Below are 24,866 nucleotides of genomic sequence, written 5' to 3'. Positions count from 1 at the left end.
TCAAAGAAGACCATGGCATCAGGAACCTGGGAAAGTTATACAAGGTAGTTTGAAAGGGAAGGCACTAGCAGTTGGAGAGATCATCAAAGGTTTCATGCAGAAGATGTTGTTTGAACCACTTCTTTAAAAGATGGAAGGTAAGGAGGATTGCATTTTGGTAATGGGGATGGAGGAGATGGAGAATTGTGTGTGAGGACCAGAGAGAAGGCCAGTTTGGCTAGAATGCAGAGCATGGAAGAAGGAATAACATCCAATGAGACTAGAAAGATAGGATGACTCCAGGTTCTATGAAAGGTTTAAAAGATAAATAGAGAAATTTGATATTTTATTCTAGAGGTAATAAAAAACCACTGGAGTTGATTGAGTCTAACATAATCACATCTTTACTTAAGGAAAGTTACTTCAGCAGTAGTAGGATGTATTGGAGTGGTGAGAAGCTTGAGGCAGAGAGACCTGTTATAGGAAGCTTTTGGAATAATCTAAGGGAGAAGTGACATTATACAGGATATTTTTTAATGAACAAAATCGTACGGTCATTGGTCTAGAGATAGAAGGGATTCCATCTAATCAGTTCCCTCATTTTACAAATAAAGAAATTGAGGAACAGGGAATCTAAGGGACCAGTACATGATGAGAATGATTAGCCTTGAGTCCATGTAGTCTGATTTTGGAGCAGAGGTTCTTGCCCTAGTGTCTATGAACTTTTTTTTTTTAAGTTTGCTAACTATATTTCAGTATAATTGGTTTCTTTTGTATTTTTTATGCTTTTAGAAGCATTATTTTGAGAAGGGGGCCATAAGCTTCACCAGACTGCTAAAGGGCTTTCATGATACAGAAAAGGTTAAGAACCCTTGCTTAACAGATATGTTTATCCCAAACTTGTGTTAACCTATTCAGCTTCCTACTTAAACATAAGATTTACATAATTTTGATCCATCTGTGGTTTCCTTTCCATCAAATGTAGATAAATCCCAGGCATCCTTTACTGTCTTATCCTGAGGAATTCCCTGTTCAGAAATCTTGCATATGTCAAATACACTGGAGGCCTTCCTTTGGTTCTTTAAATATCCTGGTCATAGCTATAGCATTTGGGCTACTGGCTATTTCTTATTCTACTATATAACACTACATAACTGACTCACCTTCTTTTCAATTCATGCTAGCTCTTCTTGATCATTAGACTGTGAGCTCCTTAAGAGCAGGGACTGTCTTTGCATTTTTCTTTGTGTCTCCAGTGGTTAGTTAGCACAGTGCCTGGTGTATAGTAGGCACTTAATAAATGCTTATTGTCTATATTACCAATTACATGAAGAGGTAAACTAAAAGGTTTGATCAGTCAGATTATTAAGCACCTACTGTGTGTCAGGCATTGTGCTAAGTTCTTGGGATAAAAGGAAAGGCAAAAGAAGTCTTTATCCTTGATGAGCTCACAATTCAATGGGGGAGATAACAAGCAAACAAATATATATAAATAAGGAATATACAGGATCAATACTAAATAACTAACAGATGGAAAGGACTAGAATTAAGAGAGGTCTGGAAGTTTCCTGTAAAAGGTGGAATTTTAGCTGAAACTTGAAGGAAGCTAGGAGGCAGAGATGAGAAGGGAAAGCTTTTCAGCCTTGGGGACAGCTAGAGAAAATGCCCAGAGCAAAGAGATGAAGTATCTTGTTTATGGAACAGCAGGCTGTTGTCACTGGACTGAGGAATTTGTAGTGAAGTATAAGGTATAAGAAGACTAGAAAGGTAGAGTGAAGGTGTTGGGTTAAGAAGGGATTTGAACACCAAACACAGATTTTTATATTTGGTCCTAGAGGTTCACTGGAGTTGAGTATGGGGATAATTTGGTTGGATTGCTGCTTCTTGAAAATCATTTTGGTGACTCAGTGGAGAATGGAATGGAGTGAAGAGAAACTTGTGACAGGGAGACCAGCCAGCAGGCTGTTTCACTCTTCCAGGCTGGAGATAATAAGGGCCTATACCAACATTTTGGTAATATCAGAGGAGAGGAGGACACATATTCAAGAGATGCTGTAAAGGAGGATTTGAGAAGCCTTGGCAATGGGTTGGCTGGGGTGGTGTGGTGGTGGTGGTGATGGTGACAGAGAGAGAGAGAGAGATTGATTGATTGAGGATGATATCCAAGTTGGGAGCCTGGGAGGGAAGTTTGGAGGGGGTGGGTGTTTATGTGGAAAGATAACAAGTTCCATTTTCGACATGCTGTGTTTAAGATATCCACTGGACATCCAGTTCAAGATGTCTGAAAGACAATTGGAGATGTTAGATCCACAATCAGGACAGAGGTTAGCATCGGATAAGTAGATTTGAGAATCATTAGCATAGAGATGATAATCTTTCATGGGAGCTGATAAGTTTACCAGATGAAATAGTATAAAGTGAGAAGAGATGAGAGCTCAGGACAGAACCCTGTGGGATACCCTTGGTTAGTGGGATGTGACCTGGATCCAGCAAAGAAGATTAAGAAAGAGCAGATCATATAAATAGGATGAGAACCAGCAGAGAGTGGTGTCCCAAAAACCTAGAGAGAAGAGAGTATCAAGAAGAAGAAGGTGGGGGCAGCTAGGTGGTGCAGTGGATAGAGCACTGGCCCTGAAGTCAGGAGGACCTGAGTTCAAATGTGACCTCAGATGAAACACTTGTACGAGCTGTGTGACCTTGGGCAAGTCACTTAACCCCGATTGCCTCTCTAAAACAAACAAACAAACAAGAAGAAGAAGGTGATCAACAGTATCAAAGGCTGCAGAGAGGCAAGAAGAATGAGTATTAAGGAGAGGCATTGGATTTGGCAATTAGGAGAGCTTTAATAACTTTGGAGAGAGCAATTTTAAATGATTATGGAAGAAACCAGATTGTAGGGAGTTAAGAGAGTAAGTGGAGTCACCTGTTGTTGATGGCCTTCTAAAGGAGTTTAGATACAAAGGGCAGAAGAGATGTAGTATGATAGCATGGATAAAAGGATCAAGTGAGGATTTTTTGTTGTTTTTTTTTAGGATGGGGAAGACATGGGCATGTTTATAGGCAGTAGGGAAGGGGCCAGTAGACAGCAAGAGATTGAAAACAAGTGAGAGCAAAGAATATAGAACTTTAACAAAATCTATTCTTTTATTTGACTTAATCTAGTAGAATTTTCCATTACTCTTTCGGTTATTTGTAGTTTTATTGGGCAGCTAGGTGGCACAGTGGATAGAGCACCAGGCCTAGAGTCAGGAAGACCTAAGTTCAAATTCAGCCTCAGATATTTACTAGCTAATTGACCCCGGGCAAGTCACTTAATCCTATTTTCTTCACCTCTAAAATGAGCTGGAGAAGGAAATGGCAAACTACTCTAGTATCTTTGCTAAGAAAACTCCAAATGAAGTAAAAAAGAGTTGCACACAACTGAAAAAAGACTGAACAATAATAACCTGTTGCTTATAGTCATCTAGGTGGTCCAGTGGATAGAGTTCCAGGCCTGGAGTCAGAAAGATCATTTTTCTGAGTTCGAATCTGGGCATAGGCACTTATTATCTGTTTTACCCTGAGCAAGTCACTTAACCACTGTTTACCTCAGTTTCCTCATCTGTAAAATGAGCTGGAGAAGGAAATGGCAAACCATTCCATTATCTTAGCTAAGAAAACTCCAAATAGGATCATGAAGAGTTGGACATGACTGAACAACAAAAATTTTATCAGAAAATTACAGATAATATCTAAGGAAAAAAAGAGGCGAATACAATCTTACTTTCTAATGGCTCCATGATAGAACAATAATATTTTCTCAGATTAGTCCAGATTCATCAGAAGAGAATGAATGAGTGAATGAAAAAAAGCATTATTAAGTGCTTATCATGTACAAAGAATTGTACTTAGTCCTGGTGATACAAATAGAAAAGCAAGACAATACTCGCTCTTAAAGAGTTCCCATACGGTATGTATAGGAGGTTTTTGCTTCAAGTCATATGGAAAGGCCTCAGCATCCTCAGGGTACATAGCAAATGTTAATTTATCTTTAGGGTCATTTCAGTTGACGAAACCATTATCTTTTGCTGGCGTGGAATCATTTGACAATTCTGAGGACTTTGGTTGTGAGAATTTTATTTTCTAGATGGTTAATATTTATGACTTCTGGGGAGGTTGTAGCCAGGTTATCTCTCCACATGCATTGTTTCCTTCCATGATGGCCTACCAAAAAGTAGTACTTTGAGTGTTGGTGGTCCTGTTGTTCCCACAGTTCTTGGGCTTACCTACCCATTGTTTGAAGTTGATTAGTGGATTGTATTGGTGGTTGTGGGGATGTTTAATTACTTTTTTCACAAGGGTTACCCTCTTTAATAATGTCTTGAGGATTCAGGTCTAAAGCTGAATTCTCCCCATTGATATGGGGAGGGCCTTGATATTCCCAGGGCTGTTGGTCACAGGATCTTGGCCTTTTTTTGTTTGGGTCTAAGGAGAAAGTAAGATATTGAAATTTCAAAAGAAGCATGTTAGATAATGAAAGATGAAATAATGGTTTTATTTGTATTTTGATTTGTTGTAAGTTCATAATCTCATTCCAGGGAGAAGTGGGAGGCCAAATTGAATTTGGGAGTGTTAGGGTTTTTTGGTAGTTTGTTTCAGATGTACACAGCTTGCTACTACAGAAGAGTTCTAGATATCTAGCCACATCATACAGTTTGTTATAGCACAGGTTCCTGATACTTATGTGAGGTCAGTGTAGTTTTTTTTCTTTTCTTCTATTCTGATCTTCTCTCTATTCCACTAAGGAAATTTATTTTATTGAAGAAAATTATGAAAAAATTTGACCAGGTATGTCAGGAGTTGTTCATGATTTTGGGAACAAGGCTATTTCTAGTCACACATAAGATCTACTAGGTTTGTTTGAAATTAAACACAAAACAGAATCCTGCTACAATTTCAACTCTTTCATGAAATTGCTACCAGCAATTTACATTTATAGTTAATACTTTTCCAGTCTTCTTATACCTTGTACTTCATTCACCACACATTCGTTGATGCAGAGACACTGGTTTTCTTTCTGTTCCTTGCACAGGAAACTTCATTTCTTGGCTCTAAACATTCTATCTCTGTATCCCTGAAGTTGGTAATACTTTCCTTTCTCATTTCTCCTTCCTTGTTTCCCTGCTTTCCTTTAACTGCCAGCTAAAATTCCACCTTTTGAAGGAAGCCTTTTCTAATCTCTCTTAATTGTAGTCTCATTTTCTGTGTTAATTATTTCCTCTTTATCCTGTACATATCTTTTTGTATGTAGTTGTTTGCATGTTGTCTCCCACATTGGATTGTGAGCTTCTCAAGGGCAAAGACTGTCATTTGCCTTTTTTTGTATCCCCACCACTTGGCACAGTTTCTGATAAAATATTTATTAATGTTTATTGACTAAATGACAATTATGCAGCCTGTAATTTGCTTGTAACTTAAGTTTCGTTATTATTATTACTATATTAAATGCCTAACATGTCTATAAATTGTTTGAAAATGTTCTAAAATATATGGCTAGAAATATAAAATTAAAGTCTTAGAATTAAATGAGTCTCTTAGTTAATTCTCCATATTTATTTGCTTATTAATATGTACCTTCTAATAGTCCTCAGTAGTCTCAACTATCAAAGTAGGATTTTGAAGTGCTTATTCATCATATTTTGAATATTCACAAATTTGCCTTTTAAGTTATTGTTAATATTTTGCATATTGAGTTTCTGTATAAAGCAGTATCATTAAAATATAATAGATTTTGAAGTTAAAATTGGTATAATAACGAGCCTCTTTATTTGTTCCTACAGCCATTTTTCAAGAGTGTGTGTGTGTGTATGTGTTTGTGTCTATGCATGTGCGCACATGTGCGCAAATGAAATCAGACAACTAGATTTATATTTTACAAAATAGTATAAAATTTATTTCTAAAGGAAAAAAGATGCCTGCATTTCTTATAGATAGCTACAAGAGTACAAAATGTAATAACAAGTATGTAAAACCTTCCCTCAGTTTGGTCTTTAAATAATCCCCAGAGAAATGTAGAACTACCAGTTGGAATGTGTCATTGCCTTGAGTCTCATGAATTTTCCAGGAAAACTGACTTTGATTCGTATAGTTACTGGAAAGTACTTTTTTGGAGTGTGAGGGGAGCCCATTTAGTCAGACATAAAACATTTTGCCCATCAAAACAGTAGGAAATGTGTTTATTTTTATAGTTGATTTAAAATCTTCATTAAAAAATACTCAAAAATGATGACCAGAGAAAAGAGTTTTGTGAGTCTCTGCACATATATTATTCTTTCTAGGTGAGAAATCTTATTTTTTTAAGTCCTTAAAATTGTCAGAACTCTGATAGTGTTGATATTAATATCCTGTGGGTTACCCTTTCTATTCCCTTTTCTGCTTCTTCCTCTTTGAATTCAAGTTAAATATTTGCAGCTAATACACCTACTTCTTTTTCTTGCCTTAGGAAATCTGTGAGTTAGAGAAAAGGCCAGATTAGAGTTGATGAAGTTAAAAACAGAAAGAAAGGATGAAAATTTACATAAATTTGCTAGATTTTTCTAAGTAATGTCAAGGCAGTGTGGTTTCATGTTTTGTTTATATATACTATGATTTCCCAGAAAGTGAGACTAATATTTACTTAATAAATTTAATACTTAATAAATATTTACTTAAAATAAATATTGTCAAGTGTGAATGATAAAGATATTACACTCAATTTATGCCATTGTTATCCTCTATTAATGTGCACAACTATGATTGATGTATTTAGTAAGCAAACATGAGAAAATGAACTATTTAACATCTGTTTATTATCCTATTTTTTTTATTCATGTGATACCAAGGTGTTAATACCTGTACAGCTAATACATTCTAGTGTAAGAGTAGTGGTTCATACTTTATTTTTCAGCTATTCTGAAAGTTGTCTGTAAATAATTTTTAAAGGAATATACATTCATTTTAGCCTGTGATCTGTTGCCATTTGGCCCCATGAAATTTATGTCTGATTTCCTCAAGAAAGCAGAAAAATCAGAAAGTACCACCGGAGTACTAGTGATTGATAAGCAGATGCTGTGCAAAAGAATTGTCAGAGCCACTTGCAATTTCATGCTTGTGATCATAGAATCCACTGTACTTTGATAAAGCAATTGATAAAATAGGAAACTTAAAAACCTAATATTATAAATGATCATATAATATGTACTCAGATTTTTCCTTATTTCATCAGTTTCAAAACAAATAAATAGATTTAGCACTTTTGTTGCCATGTTAGTTTGTCTTGTTTAGGGATAGAATAATAGGTTCAAAACAATTTTTTTTTACCTTTGACAGAGTCTCTTAAGTGGTGTGAGAAGAGCTATCATAATATTAAAACTAATATTTACATTCTTGAGTTTTAATGTGTCATTTTAATTTTTAGTGGCGGTAGTTTAACTATTCAGTTTAAGTGAAAATATAAATGTTTAATCTTATTAGCATTTTTTCTTTTCTGTTTTCAAATATTGTCACTCACTGATGGCATTTTATATTTTTCATTTAGCTTGTAACACTCCAAGAGGCAAAACTTCTGCTGAATGAAGATGATTACCTTATTAAGGCTGTATATGACTACTGGGTAAGGAAACGTAAAAACTGCAGAGGGCCATCCCTCATTCCTCAGATAAAACAAGAAAAAAGAGATGGCTCCACCAACAATGACCCCTATGTTGCTTTTCGGAGAAGGACAGAGAAAATGCAGACTCGAAAGGTAATTTGTAATTTGGATTTAAGTGCATTTAGCATAATGGTGTTTAGGACAAATTTGACTTTTCTATTGCTAATAACTTAAATGGTTTTGAATAATTTGAACATAATTTAGAGGTTGATTTAATACTCTTAAAGAAAAACAGTTTAACTTTATTTGAAATTCTCTTTTTCAGTAGTTTTTGAGTAAACGTGTCTCATTTTCAGCTTGTACTTTACATTGACCAATTGTGGAGGTCTTGTGTGAACTTTACTCCCTGTCTAGACTATTCTAATAAATATAAATTTTTCATCTCAGTTGGTCAGAAGTGAAGAACATTTTCAGTTTCAAAAAGACGAACGGCTTTGGAGCATGAATTGATTTGGAAAGACTTTTTTCACCTTTCTTTTGTTTTGAAGGTTTAGGTGGAATGATTGATTTCAAAGATTTAATAAAAAATGCAATTAGCCACAGTTTTCATGTTCTTATTAGCATTAATTACATAAACCCATGCTCTACCATTGTCCATAGTTGGGAAAATTATAAATGAAACGTCAGAGTTAAAGACATTTAAAGACAGTGATATAGTGCTGAGCTGTCAGAAAGATCTGAGTTCAGATCCAGCCTCAGATACTTACTAGCTATGTAAGCCTGCATAAGCCACTTAACTTCTTGTCTGATTCATTTTCCTTAACTGAAATGGGGATAATAATAGCCTCCTAGGGTTGTTGTGAGATTTAAATGAGAAAATATTTGTTTATAAAGTGCTTAGCACAGTACTTGGCACATTGATTCAAGACCTAACCCACCTCATACCTCCTTCCTCTATGAGCCATTCCCAGACAGAGACAACTCACAGTAATTACCCCTTCATATTAATGTTAGCATATGTTTGTTACTGAGTGTAAACTGCCCTGTTATTTTTTTTCTTAAGTATCCTGTCTCATCAGCTAAACTGTCAGCTCTTCCAGGACAAGATCCATCTTTTATTCCTACTTTAATTCATGTTATCTAATAAAGTGCAGTGCTCTGAATGTACTGTAAACACTGTTTTCTCTCTCTCTTTTTTTTTTTTTGGAATGATTATTAATACCTATTTGAGTAATTCCTGAAAGTTAGTTCTAGGTTTTACTTAGAAACACAGAGGTCTAAAGGGAGAAAGGAGAAGTCTCTTGGGGTTTAAAAAAAAAAAAAGCTGATATATTTGTTCGGATTTTTTGAAATTTTGGGTTAAAAAATTTGATTTAAATGTTATTTTAAGAATTTGCTTGATATACTTTAAGTTTTTTTTCAGAAGATACAGCAAGTATTGTATTTTATTTATTAACCGCTGGGATGCCAAACCTTCACATATAGATTGATAGATTTTTCCTGAAACTCCTTATTCTCATATAGAAAAGCACAATCATTGTATCAAACAAGTAGGGAAATACATATATTTGCCATGCCTAAAAATATATATTTTATTCTTCATCTTGGGTTTATTAATCTTCCATCCTAGTTCTTTTCCTACCAATTTGATCACTCTTTCTCAGTCTTCCTTTGCTGGATCTTTGTCCAGGTCATACCAGTTAAAAGCGAGTATCCTTTTCTCACTTTATGCTGTTTCACTTGCTAATTTCATTAGCTTCCATAGATTGAGTTATCTCTATGCTGATGATTCACAAAACTATCTATCTAACCTTAACCTGTGTCCTAACCTCCAGACTCTCATCTCCAAAAGCCTATTAGGCACCTCAAATTGGTTTGTTCTGTAAACATCTTAAACTCAACATGTCCAAAACTGAACTCATCTTTTCCTGTCAAACACTTCCCCTTCCAGACTTCCCTATTATTGTTGAGGGCACTACCCAGTCACCCAGGTTCCTAACCTAGGTGTAATCCTTGACTCTTTATTCTCTCTCACCCTCTATTTCTAATCTGTTGCCAGTGCCTGTCAGTTTTACCATTGTAACATCTCTCATATATGTCCCTTCTCTCTGATGCTGCCACCAACCTGGTATAGGCCCTCATCACCTCACATGGGCTATTGTAACAGTCTACTGGTTGGTCTCCCTGCAACAGGTCTCTCCGTACTCCTGTCCATTCTCCACTCATTTATCAGATTAATCTTTCTAAAGCACAGTTCTGATCATTTCATTTCTCCCCCCACCCTCTTCCCTATTAAGCAAACTTTAAGGGGCTTCTTGCCACCTTGAGGATAAAATAAAAAACCCTCTGTTTGGCATTCAAAGCCTACTGTCTGGCCCTCTCCTAACTTTCTAGTCTTAGTGAATTTTATTTCCCTCAACCTCCTCTTCAATCCAAGGACATTTGTCTCCTTCCTATTTCTCTAAGACACTCCATCTCCAGACCTCAGGCATTTTCATTGTCTGTCTTCCATGCCTGGAATATTCAACCTTCATCTCTACCTCCTTGCTTCCTTGACTTCCTTCAAGTCTCAGATAAAATCCCACCTTCTGTAAGAATCTGTTCTCTTCCTCCTTAATCTTAATGCCTTCCTTCTCAGAGCACCCCCATTTGTTCTATTATATAACTTGTTTGTACTTAGTTGTTTTAATGTTATTTCCTCCATTAGCCTGTGAGGCCATTGAAAGCACCTAATACTTAGCTCAGACACATAGTATGGTGCTTGATAAATGCTTCTTGCCTTACGGATATCTGGCATGAAATGAGTTACGGTGCTTCATGATTGATCCTCTAGAGTCATAACTAGTCATTGCACTGATCAGAGTTCTTAATTTTCAAAGTTATTTTTCATTACAATGTTGTTACTGTATAAATTGTTTTCCTGGATTACTACTTACTTTCTTCTGCATCAGTTCATGGAAATCTTCCCAGGTTTATCTTAAACCGTCTCTTTATTTTTTATGCATAATACTATTCTGTTATATTCATATATCATACTTTCTCCAACCATTACCTAATTGACAGGCACTTCCTTTTTTTTTTTCTTGGTTTTTGATATAACAAAAAGAGCTACTATGTTTTCATATATATGGGTTTTTTGTCTATAAGAATCTATGTTTGGGGATATAGACCTAGTATTGGTCTCAATAAGTCTTAAGGCTATGCATAGTTTAATGAGTTTTGGAACATGATTCCAAATTGCTTTCCAAAATGTCTGGGCCTATTCACAACTCCACCAACGGTGCATTACTATGTTTGTCTTTTCCTGTCCTTTTGAACAAATTTTCTTGTTTTCTCATCTTTGCTGATCTGATAAATGTGCAGTGGAACTTCAGAGTAGTACCATAGAGTTTTATACAAAGTAGATGAATGGATGAGCAAAACTTTTAGATTTAGCACGATTGATTACTTTTTAATTTACAAATAGTGCTAATGGCCGCATTAGTTTAATTATAGATTATCCCTGAATAAAGAGCATATTCCTAAAATGAGACTTCTTTAAAGGAAAATAATACATAGGTGCATAACACAAAAATAATTATGCTGTTACTATATTGAAAATAATTATTATGAATATTTTTATTTTAAACCTTTCAATTCAAATAAAGATACTTTATTCATCTTTATTATCACTTTCTTCCTTATCTGCTTAGGCAGTACTGTTTGCTTTGCATTATGCCTATAGTATGTCATCTTTAGACTTATCTATTCTATTTGAAATGTGTCATGGGTAAGGCTAGGGAAGTTTAAAAGACATTTAGAATATTGGAAAAATTACCAAAACATGCTATGGTTCTACTCCTAACTCTTGAGGTTTTGTCTAAAGTGACAAGTTTTCTTTCAAGGGTATTAAAAGTGTGATTATATGTTGAATTTAGATTTTTTTTGCTGATGCCAAATTTAGGGGCAATGAATGGCCTATATTTGGGCCCATGTGGGTACCAGTACCTATTTGACTTCTACCTGTAACTATTTTTAGCGGTAATTTTGAATTCCTACAAATACTTGAAAATGTATTGGTTCTTATAAAAGAATCTGAAATTCAAAATTTTTACTATCACCATGTCATTGTCAGTTATTCACCTACTCCCATTAGTTCAAATTCATAACACTAATTAAGATATTAATAATTAAACATTTAATTTTTTACTTTCCTTTGTTAGTATCATTTGGGTAAAGCTTATTCACTATTTACAGTTTTATTTACCTTTCTTTTATCCCAAATTACAGTGAGAGGAAATGTTCCATTTCTGATTATTTTTAGATATTTGGTCTTTACATACTTTATTAAAATTAAGTGACATTTTTTGATTTATTGACTTTATTCACAGAAGTCTTTCAGTCAGTTTCAGTAGTAGTAATTATAGTAGTAATAGTTTCGACTCATTGTGGTTATTGTCTCGTGCTAAGATTGAAAAATAGCATTTTGTTGTCAATTATAATCTTAAAATTGTCATTTTTCAATAGAATCGCAAAAATGATGAAGCCTCATATGAAAAAATGTTGAAATTAAGACGAGAATTTAGCAGAGCCATAACTATTTTGGAAATGATTAAGAGAAGAGAAAAAACAAAACGGGAATTATTGCACTTAACATTAGAAGTTGTTGAAAAAAGGTAACTCTAATACTGTTTTATTCCACTGATAGCTAGATGAGCATTTGTGTCATGAGTTTTTAAAAATCATTTCTTCAGTGCATCAAGAGTTTGTTTTCATTGGCATGTGTATGTCCTCTATAGATATAGATCATAAACTATTCTAATAGACTATGTTTTTAAGTTATGGCTACTATTCTAGTTGTAAGCCTTTTTAAATTTAACTATGCCTCTCAAGCTTGGTAAGTCATATCAAACCTTGTGAAAGCCTTCAAGAATGCATGGTTCACTCCATGCCATAATAATAAGAAATTGGAATAGCACTTTATCACTTTAGTATTTTCTAGTATTTCAACATATTTTTGCCATTATGAGTACTATTGAAACTCTTGTATAACTTAGTATATCATCTTTAAGAATTACTGTAGCTGGGGGGCAGCTGGGTAGCACAGTGGATAGAGCACCGGCCCTGGATTCAGGAGGACCTGCGTTGAAATCCGGACTCAGACATATAACACTTAGTAGCTGTGTGACCCTGGGCAAGTCACTTAACCCTACTGCCTAACCAAAAAAGAAAAAGAATTACTGTAGCTGTGAAATTAAACACTGTGAGAATGAGCTTTTTTCTAAAAGTAGCTAAGCTACCTGGTACATAGAAAATTTGATATTCAGTCTATCAGAAGACCTTTACTCAAATCCCTGATTTGAGCTTTTCCAGAATTAACTAAGCTGGTCCTTAGAAAACTAACATATATAGCCCATTATACCCTTACTCTAATGTTTCTTATCATAGTAAAACCTGTCAAAGTTTGTGTTCCACTGGCATAGATTTCATGAACCAGGGTCACCTCTGTGCTGTGGTGTAGCATTAGAGTAACACTTTAGTAAGTGTAAATATTATTAAAAATGATAAAATATTGTATATTTTTTAAAATTCAAATTTGTAGGTCTTTGTTTTCATACAGATTAAAATGAACTTGAAATGTACTTTGGTGATACTGATCAATATTTTTATAATATTGTCAGTACACATAAACTAAAAGCTTAACCAGAATTTAAGAAAAATTAAGTCTTACATTAGTTTCATTTTATATTTGATTAAGCAGAAAAGTCTTTTATTTCAGCTTTACTGGATGAAACTGTTTCTAAGATAGATTAATTTTCTTTTCTGCTTTAGTGTTCTTCTTAATTGATGCTTAATAAATGATGATTTCAGTACCTCAGGGGGCGCATTCTGAATATCACTTCGCCATGTAAAGTGTAGAAAGTTTAGAAGTTGACTGTATGTATATTAATCATGCCATGACAAATGTTTTGTTTTTGTTTTGTTTTTTTCACTAAGCCTCTAATATAAAGTTATTTTCTTTTGCTTTAAAAATGGGATATAAAGAAAACTTTCTTGATACATTTGGTTGGTTCTGGCCAACTGAGGTTCTATTGTAATTGTGTTTGTATATAATACACAGCATTGCTTGTTATCATATTTTAAAGATATCATTTGGGAGACTATGGTGGTGAAATCCTTAATGAAGTGAAAATTAATAGACCAGAAAAAGAAATATATGCCACTCCAGCAGCTCTTCATAATGGAAATCATCACAAAGTCCAAGAATGTAAAACTAAGGTAAATAGCTTTTGAAGAGAATTACATCTGATTAATTTGACCAGAGTCAAGTAAGTGTTGATTGCAGTACTTAAGTCTGTAAGTATAAATTGAAAAATAAATTGAGTTTTTGAATGTATCCTTTTAAGTAACTATAATGTGTTTATAATCACTAAATTTTGTAGTGTTCTTTGTTAATTGTGGCAAATTTTAAAAGATGAACATCAAAATGACTATTTCTTATTATTATCATCACCATTTATGTTCTACTTAGGCTGTATGACTTTAGGCAAGTCACTTAACCTCTCTGTGCCTCAGTTTTCTCATTGATAAAACAAAGGGATTGGATTAGTTGAATTTTAAAGTTCCTTTTCTCACACTAAGCTTCTGTGGTTATATTTATTCATTGCTTACTTAGATGTGTGTCACCATTCAAAATGCATTAAGATTGGGTTATGGATTCATTTCATTCCATGTTATTTATATTCACTTAGCACAGTGCCTGGTGCATATTAGGTACTTGATAAATGCTTATTGATTGTTTGAATGACTTTCTTATTTTAGGGAGCTTTTATTAAAAAATATATTTGCTCAAGTACATAAAATACTTCAGCTAGTTACATAGAAAAACTTTATAATATTAAGGTTTCAGGAATTGAATTACCGACCCATTATGTGACCTGAAGAATGGTTGAAATTAAGATTAGCTCCATTCTTTGGTTCTACCAAAACCCTAGGAATTATAGTTGAAAATAATGTCTACATGTTTAAAATGTTAGTTATCTATTTTAGAAATGCTGTATTAGTAAACCCTCATTTGTTGTGGGTGCATTTCTGAAGTGACAAAACAATAAAGCCAATTCAAGATAAAGAGCATTTAGTAAGCACCTTCTACATGCCAGGCACTATGGTAAACACAGATTAAAAAAGAAAGGCAAAAGACAGTCCTTGCCACGACATTCTAAGTACAGGGGAAACAGTATGCAAACAACTGTCTACAAATAAGCTATGTACAAGATAAATTGGAGACAGTCAACAGAAGGAAGGTACTGTGATTAAAGATGAAAAGAAAAGGTTTATTAGAGAAAAGATTTTAGCTGAGACTTGAAGGAAGCCAGGAAAATCAGGAGGTAGAGGTGAGGTAGGGAGAATCATGGTGGGGGACATCCAGTGGATGAAAAAGCCAAGTTGGACAGGGAATGTCTTGAGTGAGAAAAATCAAGGATTCCAGTTTCAGTGGATGGCAGAGCATGTGGAAGTGACAAAGTGTAAGAAGACTGGAAAGGTAGGAGGAGTCCTGGTTATAAAGGTCTGTGAAAGCCAAAGGACAACTATAGCCTCAAGCAGGAATACTCTTCCCTTCAGCAAGGACAAAAAAGAATTTTGCAACCAAGAAGAAAAAGATCAAGGTGTATGCCTAGGTGGGGGAAAGGTGCTTCTTGTTTTAGTTAACAAATAAAAATGTGTATGATCACAGAACTCTAGTGTTGTTAGAGATGCCTGAATGTTAAATCCCTTCCCATCCCTGTTCAGTGATTATTCAGTGGCACTTAATAAGAAATCAGTTCACAAGTCATAAATTGATGGAGGTCTTGACTTTATTGGACCTGAATTTTAGATAATGCCTACTAAAAAAAAAAGGGCAGCTATAAATTTAGATTATATAGTATCTTAGTACTAGAAGGGTTCTTATAGTTAATTCTAGTTCAGTACTCTCATCTAACAGATGACTAAGCTGAGGCTTAGAAAAGTTAAGTGACTTGTTTCAAGCTGGAATTAAAACCCATGTCATTTAACTACTATTCACCTGCCACACTGTTTCTCTTTGTGTTACGCATCCATGCGAGCCAAGAGTACTATATTGTTGGTACTACTCTTCATGTTGTATTTCTATTATAGGGAATAAATTCTTATTCTTACCTTAGAATATTTTTCTTCAGATTGAAGATTAGAAGCAAAATATTTTATACTAATAGTTCTATAACTTTTATTTTTATCAAGGAAGAATGTAAAGGTAAGATGTTGATATCTCTCTCTCTCTGTCTCTCTCTCTCTCACACACACACACACACACACACACACACACACACACACAGTTTTTCATCTTTAGTTTCCTACCTATCTTTTAGAGATACTTTCTTTAACTCAATTTTCAGGTATACTCAAGACTTGTATAAACTTCAGGAAGATGCTTTAACCCTTTTTAAAAGTAGAGTATGTCACTAAGAGTTCTGTTACAGAAAGTAAATTACAGGAAAAATTTAAATTTTTGGTAATAATTGATATAATTTAAAAATTGTCCTTTAAAAGTCTGTTAATCATTAAATTTCTTCTTTTGCTTTTTCTGTCAGTGAAGGAAGACTAGCAGTCTAATTTATTTCACTACTAATAGTAAAATATTTTACTGGTTATCATGGCAACATAAACTGACATCTCAAGTAGAGCTCATGTAGTGTATTTCCTTGTCTCCAAGCAGAATGCCTTCTACATTATCTATAAGTAGAGAACATTTGCCAGTGCAACAGACTTGTTTTTTGGACTTGCATTAGTGCAAGTAATGCAATAAATCAGCATTCTTTATAGTGCAACTAGTCTGGCTTAATAGTTATCCTAGGATAATGAGAGCGGTCACTTTGCTGGAGGTATGATCTCATTAATATATGGGTACTCCCTCCATTGAGGCACCACTTCTAACAGACCTGGAGCATAGTAGGTACTTCATAAATATTTGTTGCTTATTGATTGATAGCATCTCATGCAATGCTTGTACATCATTTATAATAGTTGTTCACATCTTTCTGTAAATCTGAAAGGGGCACTTAAAAGTTTAATTTCTTAGCTCAAAAACTACCATCAGTACTAATTTTTTTTTGTGTTGACTGTTAAAATCTTCATGTTCTTTCTGTAAGAATATAAACCTGAATCAGTATAGAGTTGGAGTATGTTGAATCTTGCGAGTATGTATGTATTCCTTCATTTGTAATCAACATTTTTATTGTTTAGGGTGATATAGCTGGCGGTAATGATTTCCTACTCTTTCTCATATACCATATATGTGGTTGTGCCTATCACATCAAATTTAATTACTTGAAAGTATATTAACTTCTTTGTCACATTTTGGACGTGTGTGTGTGTGTGTGTGTGTGTGTGTGTGTGTGTATGTGGTTTCTTAGAAATTGTTTTTATCTTATTCTGTTGTTGCTTCTCATTCCCATTATATCTTGCTAAATTGATTTTTATAATATGAAATATCTTTGGTTCTAAAGCAGTTATAATATGTTACCTTTCCATGTGTATAACTTCACCTTCAGCTTAAGATTTGTAGATTTGTATTTGAAGATGATTAAGAATATAAATATATTTTAAAATAATGAAACTTCATTTTCATTGAAATTAGTCAACCTTATTTTAAAAAAATTGTTCTCAAATAAATCGAGTTACTAAACAGGCATACAAATGATTCATAAATTGAATTGAACTAATTACTCATTTATAATATGAACTAAAATTTATCATTATTCATTGCCTATCTATCATAATGAAAGAAAAAAAAGAAAGATAATACAAATATCTTTGTAGTGTTTGGACTATAAACATTTGAATAATCCCCAAAGTCACATTATTAATTTTAGTTTATTATCATCAATAAAACATAAATTCAAGTGCCATGATTGATTTTTATTGTAGCTAATGGGAAATAAAATACTTTGAAGTAGATGACAGTAGAATGATTCCTGGCATGTCCATATTCAAAACAATAAATAAAATAACTTCTAAATAAAACTTTTGGTTTTCATAGAGCAGCTTAGGTTCTTTGAATTATAAAATATTTTCATTTTCCCTTTCATCTTGGGCAAAATTATAACAAACAGCACCCTCATCATTCGTCTTTAAAAGAAGAGGCACCTGATGTTGTTCGTCAAAAGAAGAAGTACCCAAAGAAGCCAAAAGCAGAGACTTTGATAACTCCTCAGCAGCCCACTACTGAGACATTACCTGTGATCAATAAGAGTGATATTAAACAGTATGACTTCCACAGCTCAGATGAGGATGAATTCCCACAGGTACTTAATTTACACTTTATTTTAAAAGATCTAGTCACTGATGTCAACGTTATTGTAATTTCTAGTTGGCATAAGTAGAAAACCTCTGGCTCGGCCAAAAATTGTTATTCAAATTCTTGGATAAAAAGGCATTTATAGAATTTATAGAAAGTATTTCCTTTGTTTACTGTATAACTTTCAGCCATAATGTACAATTGTAAAATTAATTCGCTAAAAGTTTTGATGGTTTTATTCATTGTAAAAAGTGCTATTTCAAAAAATATACTTTAAAAATTAATATATTATAGAAGATGTGTCTACTAAATTAGTTAAAAGTTCCTCTTCCTTGCATTAATTTCACTGCTCACATGTTTGGGCTCCATTTATGCTTCATTTCACCTTTTTCTACCTTCAAATAGTCTGACATTTTTTTTAAATACAAACACATTAACAATGGAGAAGCATAAATTATTTAGTTTTTGAGTAGTTAATTTTTATTCATATGAGCTGATGAAATAATATTTTAAAAGATTTTAATGCTTGAGAATCTTGTTATATTTAAGTCACCATATTTACCTTTTCCAGTTGATGTAAGACAGAAGAGGCAGGAATTATTGGGAGATCTTGTTAAGTCATCTGTTAGATTTAGAAATGAAAAGGAAAAAGATTCTTAACAGAATGAAGGAAAGTCTTTACTCAACAATCCAGAACTAGAGAATACTAAATTTAACATGTGGATCACAATTTCTCTGCTTCCTCCTTCCCTGCTAATAAACTGTAGCAAGGAAGATTGTTTTACTACAGGTTTTTGTCTAGTGGGACCCCATGTGGTGAACACACTGAATATCCACGTGCTACTTTATTACCTGATAAATCAAGAGTTTTAGAATTTTGGTGGAAAACTTTATAGGAATCCTGTAGAAAATGGTGACAGATTTTGTGTAATGAAGTCATACTGTAATGTTTTTGAAAAGTTGAGATTAATGACTAGGTATCTTCCCAATACAATACAGAATGAATTTTTGGCCAAAATTAATTTGCCTACCAGATTGTGACACAGATAATAATCTTGATATTTTAAAAATTCTTCGAGGTTAAAAAATTCTAAAGAGCATAAAAATTTTAAAATGATTTTTCATATTACAAAATTTTTGTTTTATAACTATTGCTCAGGTTTTAAAAGTAGTTATTATATTTAAAATAATTTAATTTATGAAATACTGATTTAAATGTAACTTTTCAAGAACCAGAAAATAAACTTAGACGGTCTTGGCTTTTTCTGTCCTGCTTAGTTCATGTGATGATAGATCTAAAACTGGAATGGACCTCAGAGGCCATCTAGTCCAACTCCTCCATTTTATGGATGAGGAAATGGAGGCTCACCAATGTTCTTGAGCAATCAACTGAAAAAGAAAATCCAGTCTAGAACCATTTATTTTAATAATTTTAATTTTATGTCAGAGAAATACAATGAAAATTTTATTAAGATGCCAGAAGGGCCAATATATGAAGACAAATAAAAATGAACCTTCATAATTTTGGGAAGACTGGAGAAATGGTTGTGGCTATACCTTTTAAAATGATAAAAAGGTATGGATATTTTGCTTAAGGACATTTGTTCACCAAATTTCACTGCCTCAGCCCCCTCCTTCCCCACATTTCACCCATTTAACCTTTTCTTGTTTGCTTTTATCTGTTTCCCCATCTTCTATTTCTTCATTGTTAGTAGAGGTGAAACTTATAAGTAGTTAGAAAACCTCAGAAGGTTAGTGTGCATGTTTCAACAACAGACAAGTAGGAGAAAAACTATGAAACTTCATTCTTTTACAAAGTGGCCAAGGTATAGAGAGATCCTGACCAAAAGCACTAATTGAAATTTATGGAATGAAGAGCATTAAGTTTAAATCCCTGGGTCTGGGGGCGGGGGGGGGGGGGAGGAAGAAAGCATTTGTAGAGTCAGTTGGACTCAGAAATGTCCTTGTGATTTATCCATATACCACTTGTTTGAGACTTAAGTTTCTTAAGTAAGTATACCCTTGGTACACCTTTAATAGGAAGTTTCATACAAGTATATGTTTTCTGGCATTTGTCTCATCATTGGCCAGTTCCCCCTAAATCCTTGTTTATATAAAGTCCTAGATTATTTGCCCAGGAGAAAAAAGGACAAATGATTCTTCCACAATCATGCCCCAGGGAAATACAAAGACTAACCTTCTTAGTATCTTTCCATGTTGAGAGCTGCTACATATAGTAAGACAGACAGACAGACACACACACACACACACACGCACGCACACGCGTGCACACACACACATAAACTTAAAAGGAAAGGTACCCTTCCTAATAATCCATAGTGACTCACCTCATTTACATGAGAAACCCTTTGCTTTCTAGCTCTTCAAATCATAGAATCTCAGAATTGGAAGATACCTTAGAAGTCATCTAGTCTAACCTGTACCTGACCAAGAATTCCTTTTACAAAATAACTGAGAAGTGGAACTTAAGAACTTACAGCTAAGATAGCTACCAGCCTAACTTCCACATATCTATCCCATCAAAAACCTAAAAATTCCACCTGACCAAGTAAAGATCAAGAAATACAATCAGCAACTACAGTAACAGACTTCTTCCTCCCTAGAACTTCACAAAATGTTACCAAGAACCCCACAGGAGATAGGAAAAGGAGCTGCTTGAAAATCCAACACCAGAGCAGGCAAACAAGATGATAGCCTCCCTCAGCAACAGAGAATGGTCAGAGAATTCTGTACCCTACTTTCTTTCTGGAGGCAGTAAGAGGAGAAGGTCTTCATCCTCTTTAGCAGGGACCTTGGAAGGGGCTAGGAATGGCATTGAGGAGCCCCAAGGTCCCTGGCCACTGTGTCTGAAGGTGCTATGGAAAACTCTAAAAATATAGCATTCTAGAACCTCAAAGAAGTGATCAGTATAGTAATTGAGACTAAATGAAGCAGGGCCTACCACTTCCACCCAGAAATAAAGTAGAGGGGCAAAGCCAGGCCTTGACTCAAAGCACTGATTTGGGAACTAAGGCTAAAGAGATGAGTAACACAAGAAGTTACAGATGACTATAAAGAATTATAGTAGATCTAAAATACTCCAAAATCCAAAGCAGTCCTGAGAAGAAAATTATATGCCTAAAAATATACATAAGCAAAATAGAAAAGGTGGCATTAATGAATTAGTTATACATTAAAAAAAAAAATGAGAAGCCCAAGAAATAAGCCCAAAATAAGCATAAAAGGAGAAATCTTGAAAATTAGAGGAGAAATAAATTGAAACCAAAAAGACAATAAAACTAAAAAGTAGTTCTTTAAAAAAACTAACCGAATTGATAAACCTTTAACTAATCTAAGTAAAAAGAAGAGGGTAGAAAAATAGTCAGATCAACAAAATAAAACCAAACAAGGTGAAATCACAACGGAAGCATGAGAATAAAAAGACTTAGGCAGAATCTGTTTTGCACAGTTATATGACAACAAAACTGAGAATACAAAAGAAATAGAGGATTATATCCACAAATATAAATCACCCAAACTAAGAACACCAAAGAGAGATCTTAAATAATGCAATTTCAGAAAAGGAAATAGAACCATCTCTGAAGGAGCTACCAAAATGGAAAGGGAAGAGGGGGAGGGTTGAATTTACAGGAGAATTATGTCACATTTTTAAAGAACAATTGCTACTCAAAATATAGTCCTAATACCTACAATTTTAAATAAAATCTTTTGAAACAAAACTACAGTGATTTATTCAAGAAATCATTCATTTTGACCAAGTTAGATTTATAGAAGGTGATGTAAATGGTTCAACATTATTATACAAAAAAGAAAAAGAGCTAATTTATTCTAAATATCTTACAAATTAAAAGTAGAGAAGTCCTTTTTTATAACATGAGAAGTATCTGTCTCAAAAAAGCAAACATCTTGTGCAATGGTTATATGCTAGAACCTTTTCTAGTTAATACAGGAACAAAGCAATGATGCTCCTTCACTCCGATGTCGTTTGATATTGTTCTAAAAATGCTGACAGTGGCAGTATAAGAGAAGAGGAAGAAATTAAAAGCATAAAGATTGGCAAATAGTAAACAAAATTATTCTTTCTTTCGTTGATCACATCAAGGTATAAGATATGTTTTGAAAGTCCTAGGGAATAAGCAAAGAAACTGAGGTGATTAATAGTTTTAGCCAAAGTTGCAATCTACTTGTTTTATAGCTTGCAACCCACAAAACCTAGCATTTTTATATAATAACAGTCTAAGAAGCAATAATAGAAAAATTCCCATTCAAAATAACTATGCAATGCATAAAATATTTGGTAGTCATTCTACTAAAACATATTCCATACGTGTATATTCAGTTACAAAAGGATCCTTAAAAAATACTTAAAAAAAGCTAAAGGAATATCCAATATAATAAAAATGACTATCACCAAAGTTAATTTACAGAATTAATGCTATACCAATCAAAGTTCTGAAGGAATGCATTACCGGGATAGATAAAATAATAATGTTTCATCTGAAATAACAAAAGATCTAGACCATCGGGGGAATCAGTGAGTAGGAAGAAGAGGGAATAGCACTTTGAGACTTCAAACTATAGAACACGGTAGCAGTAGGGTTGGTTTAAAAAATCAAGTAGATTAATGAAAAAGATTAAACAAGTGAGAATCAGAAATAACTAATTAGGAAGGAACTACTTATTTGAGAAGAACTACTAGGAAAACTGGAAAGCAGTTTGAAAGAAATTAGGCTTAGACAAATAACTTATGCTATATTCCATAATAAATTCAAAATGAATATACAGCCTAAATATTAAAAATCATATCATTAAAATCACTAGAAGAGAAACAGATAACATGCCTTTCACATCTATGGGTAGGAGATAAATTTTTTTAACCAAACAAGTAATAGAAGCAATTATGAAAAGATAGAGTTGAACATTTTGATTCTGTGAAATTGAAAAATTTTTTGCACAAACCGAATTAATGCATATAGCTAGGATAAGAAGGGGGGCTGTTCACTGGGGGAAAAATCCTTGTTATCAATATTTCTGATAAGAATTTGGTATCTAAAATGTAGAAGCAACTAATAGAAATAAGATCTTATGTCATGAGACAAATGATCAAAGACATGATTAAGCTAAGCAAAAGAAGAGTTGCAAGCTATTAATAATATGAAGGAATTCTCTAAGACATTAGTAATAAGAAAAATGCAAGTTTTTCAGGTTTCACCTCACACTCAGCAAATTCATGATGAAGACAAAGGATGGGAATAGTCAATGGTGGAAGGCTTATGGGAAGATGGGCACACTGGTGTGTTGGTGAAGCTCTCAGTGTTTGTAACTGTGTTGGAAAGCAGTTTGGAATTTTGAAGTTAAAGTGGCTAAAATGTCTGTATTCTCTGACCCAAAGTTTGCACCCTTGGATATACAATCCCAAGGAAGTCGTTGACAAAAAGAAAGACTCCACAGGCACCAAAATATTCATAGCATCACTTTTTGTAGCAGAGAAAAGGAAAGAAAAAAAATATATTACATGTCCATCAAGTGGGGAACGGATAAAAAAATTATGGTACATGAGTGTAATGGAATGTTACTGTGCTGCAAGAAATGACTCTACGGAGATGCATAGAAAGACTGATATGAATTGATGTAAAGTGAAGCAATCAGAGGCAGGAAAACAGTATACTCAAGGATTACAACAATGTAAATGGAAAAAATGACTGCCAAACCATTGAAAATGAATGTTGCCGAATAATAAAAAACCAGCTTCACCTCCGAAGAAGAGATATGAGAAAATACTTCTCCTATTCCTTTGTTTATGGGGAAAGAGGTATCTGGGTATGGAACATTTTTTTTAAAGTATGCATTTTATTTATATGTTTGTCCTTCTTTTTATTCTATCTTCCAGAGTACTATTTCTTACCACAAAGAATTTTTTTTTTAAAAAGAAAAGTGAAAGAAGAGCAATCAGAAAAACTGATGAGTGTGGAACATTGCATATAATTTCAGATTATTTTAAGTATATTGATCAGTTTGGCTGAATTTTTTCTTTTCCTCATTTTTTCCTTTTATTAAAAAATTCTTTGTTCCTGGAGATGGAGATAACATCTTAGAAGGCGTATATAAGAGGAAGTATGGGTGATGTAAAAGGAAAATATATTAAAAAAAAAACTAAGTCAAAAAAAGAAAGAGAACAGAATAAAAAGAATTAAAAAGTTAGAAAATATAAGCTGTGATATAGAAAACACAACTGATGTTGAAAAGAGGTTAAGGAGAAATAACTTGAGACACATTGAATTCCCTTGAAAGCATTGATTTTTTTTTAAAGTCTAGACACTTTGTTTAAAGAAATCATAAATTAAAATTGCCCAGATCTTTTAGCACCAGAGTGCAAAGTGGAAACAAAGACTTCACCAATCACTTCCTGAATGGAACTCCAGAATGATAATCCCAGGAATTCCATAGCCAAAATCCAAAACTTCCACATCAAAGAGAATAATACTGTAAGCCACCAGGAAGAAGCAATTTAAGTACCAAGATATTACAGTCAGGATAATACATGACCTAACAGTTTCTACTAAAAACAAGAGGAGATCTTGGAATACAACATTTGAAAAAAAGCAAAAGTAAAAGGCTTATAACCAGGAATAATTTACCCTGCAAAGCTGAGCATAATTCTAGAAGGGAAAAATTGACCTTTAATAAGAAATAGAATACTTTGAAGCATTTCCAGTGAAAAGACCTGAGGTGAGTAGGAATTTTGAAATACAAATACAAGAGACTAGAGAATCTCCAAAAGGTAAATTTATTTGAACAGTTCGAAGGAGCTCTATGAATTGAACAAAGGATGGTTGAACACACCCACAGAGATACATCAAACACAACAGGGAAATAGGTGGGGATAGAGAGAAGAGAGGTTAGTATGAGAGAAGTAAAAGTAGCAAGCAAAGCAAATTTCCTGATCCTGAAGGAGAGATTATT

The 24,866-nt window shown here is 33.7% G+C and overlaps 1 protein-coding gene across 1 annotated transcript in view; it reads left to right on the top strand.

Moving 5' to 3' along the window:
* EPC2 (enhancer of polycomb homolog 2) overlaps positions 1–24,866 on the top strand; it is a 178,572-nt gene that overhangs the window by 125,807 nt on the left and 27,899 nt on the right. The window contains exons 4-7 of the mRNA XM_027835591.1: positions 7,535–7,741; positions 12,095–12,243; positions 13,714–13,846; positions 17,698–17,889. Coding sequence (XP_027691392.1) covers positions 7,535–7,741; positions 12,095–12,243; positions 13,714–13,846; positions 17,698–17,889 — 681 coding nt within the window. The remainder of the gene's footprint in view (positions 1–7,534; positions 7,742–12,094; positions 12,244–13,713; positions 13,847–17,697; positions 17,890–24,866) is intronic.

The sequence above is a fragment of the Vombatus ursinus genome, unplaced genomic scaffold, assembly GCF_900497805.2.
Source record: "Vombatus ursinus unplaced genomic scaffold, bare-nosed wombat genome assembly UNPS02014816.1, whole genome shotgun sequence".
In the NCBI taxonomy this organism is placed as follows: Eukaryota; Metazoa; Chordata; class Mammalia; order Diprotodontia; family Vombatidae; genus Vombatus; species Vombatus ursinus.
Note: the sequence above shows the minus strand (reverse complement) of the source record. Positions and strands in the feature narration are given on the sequence as shown.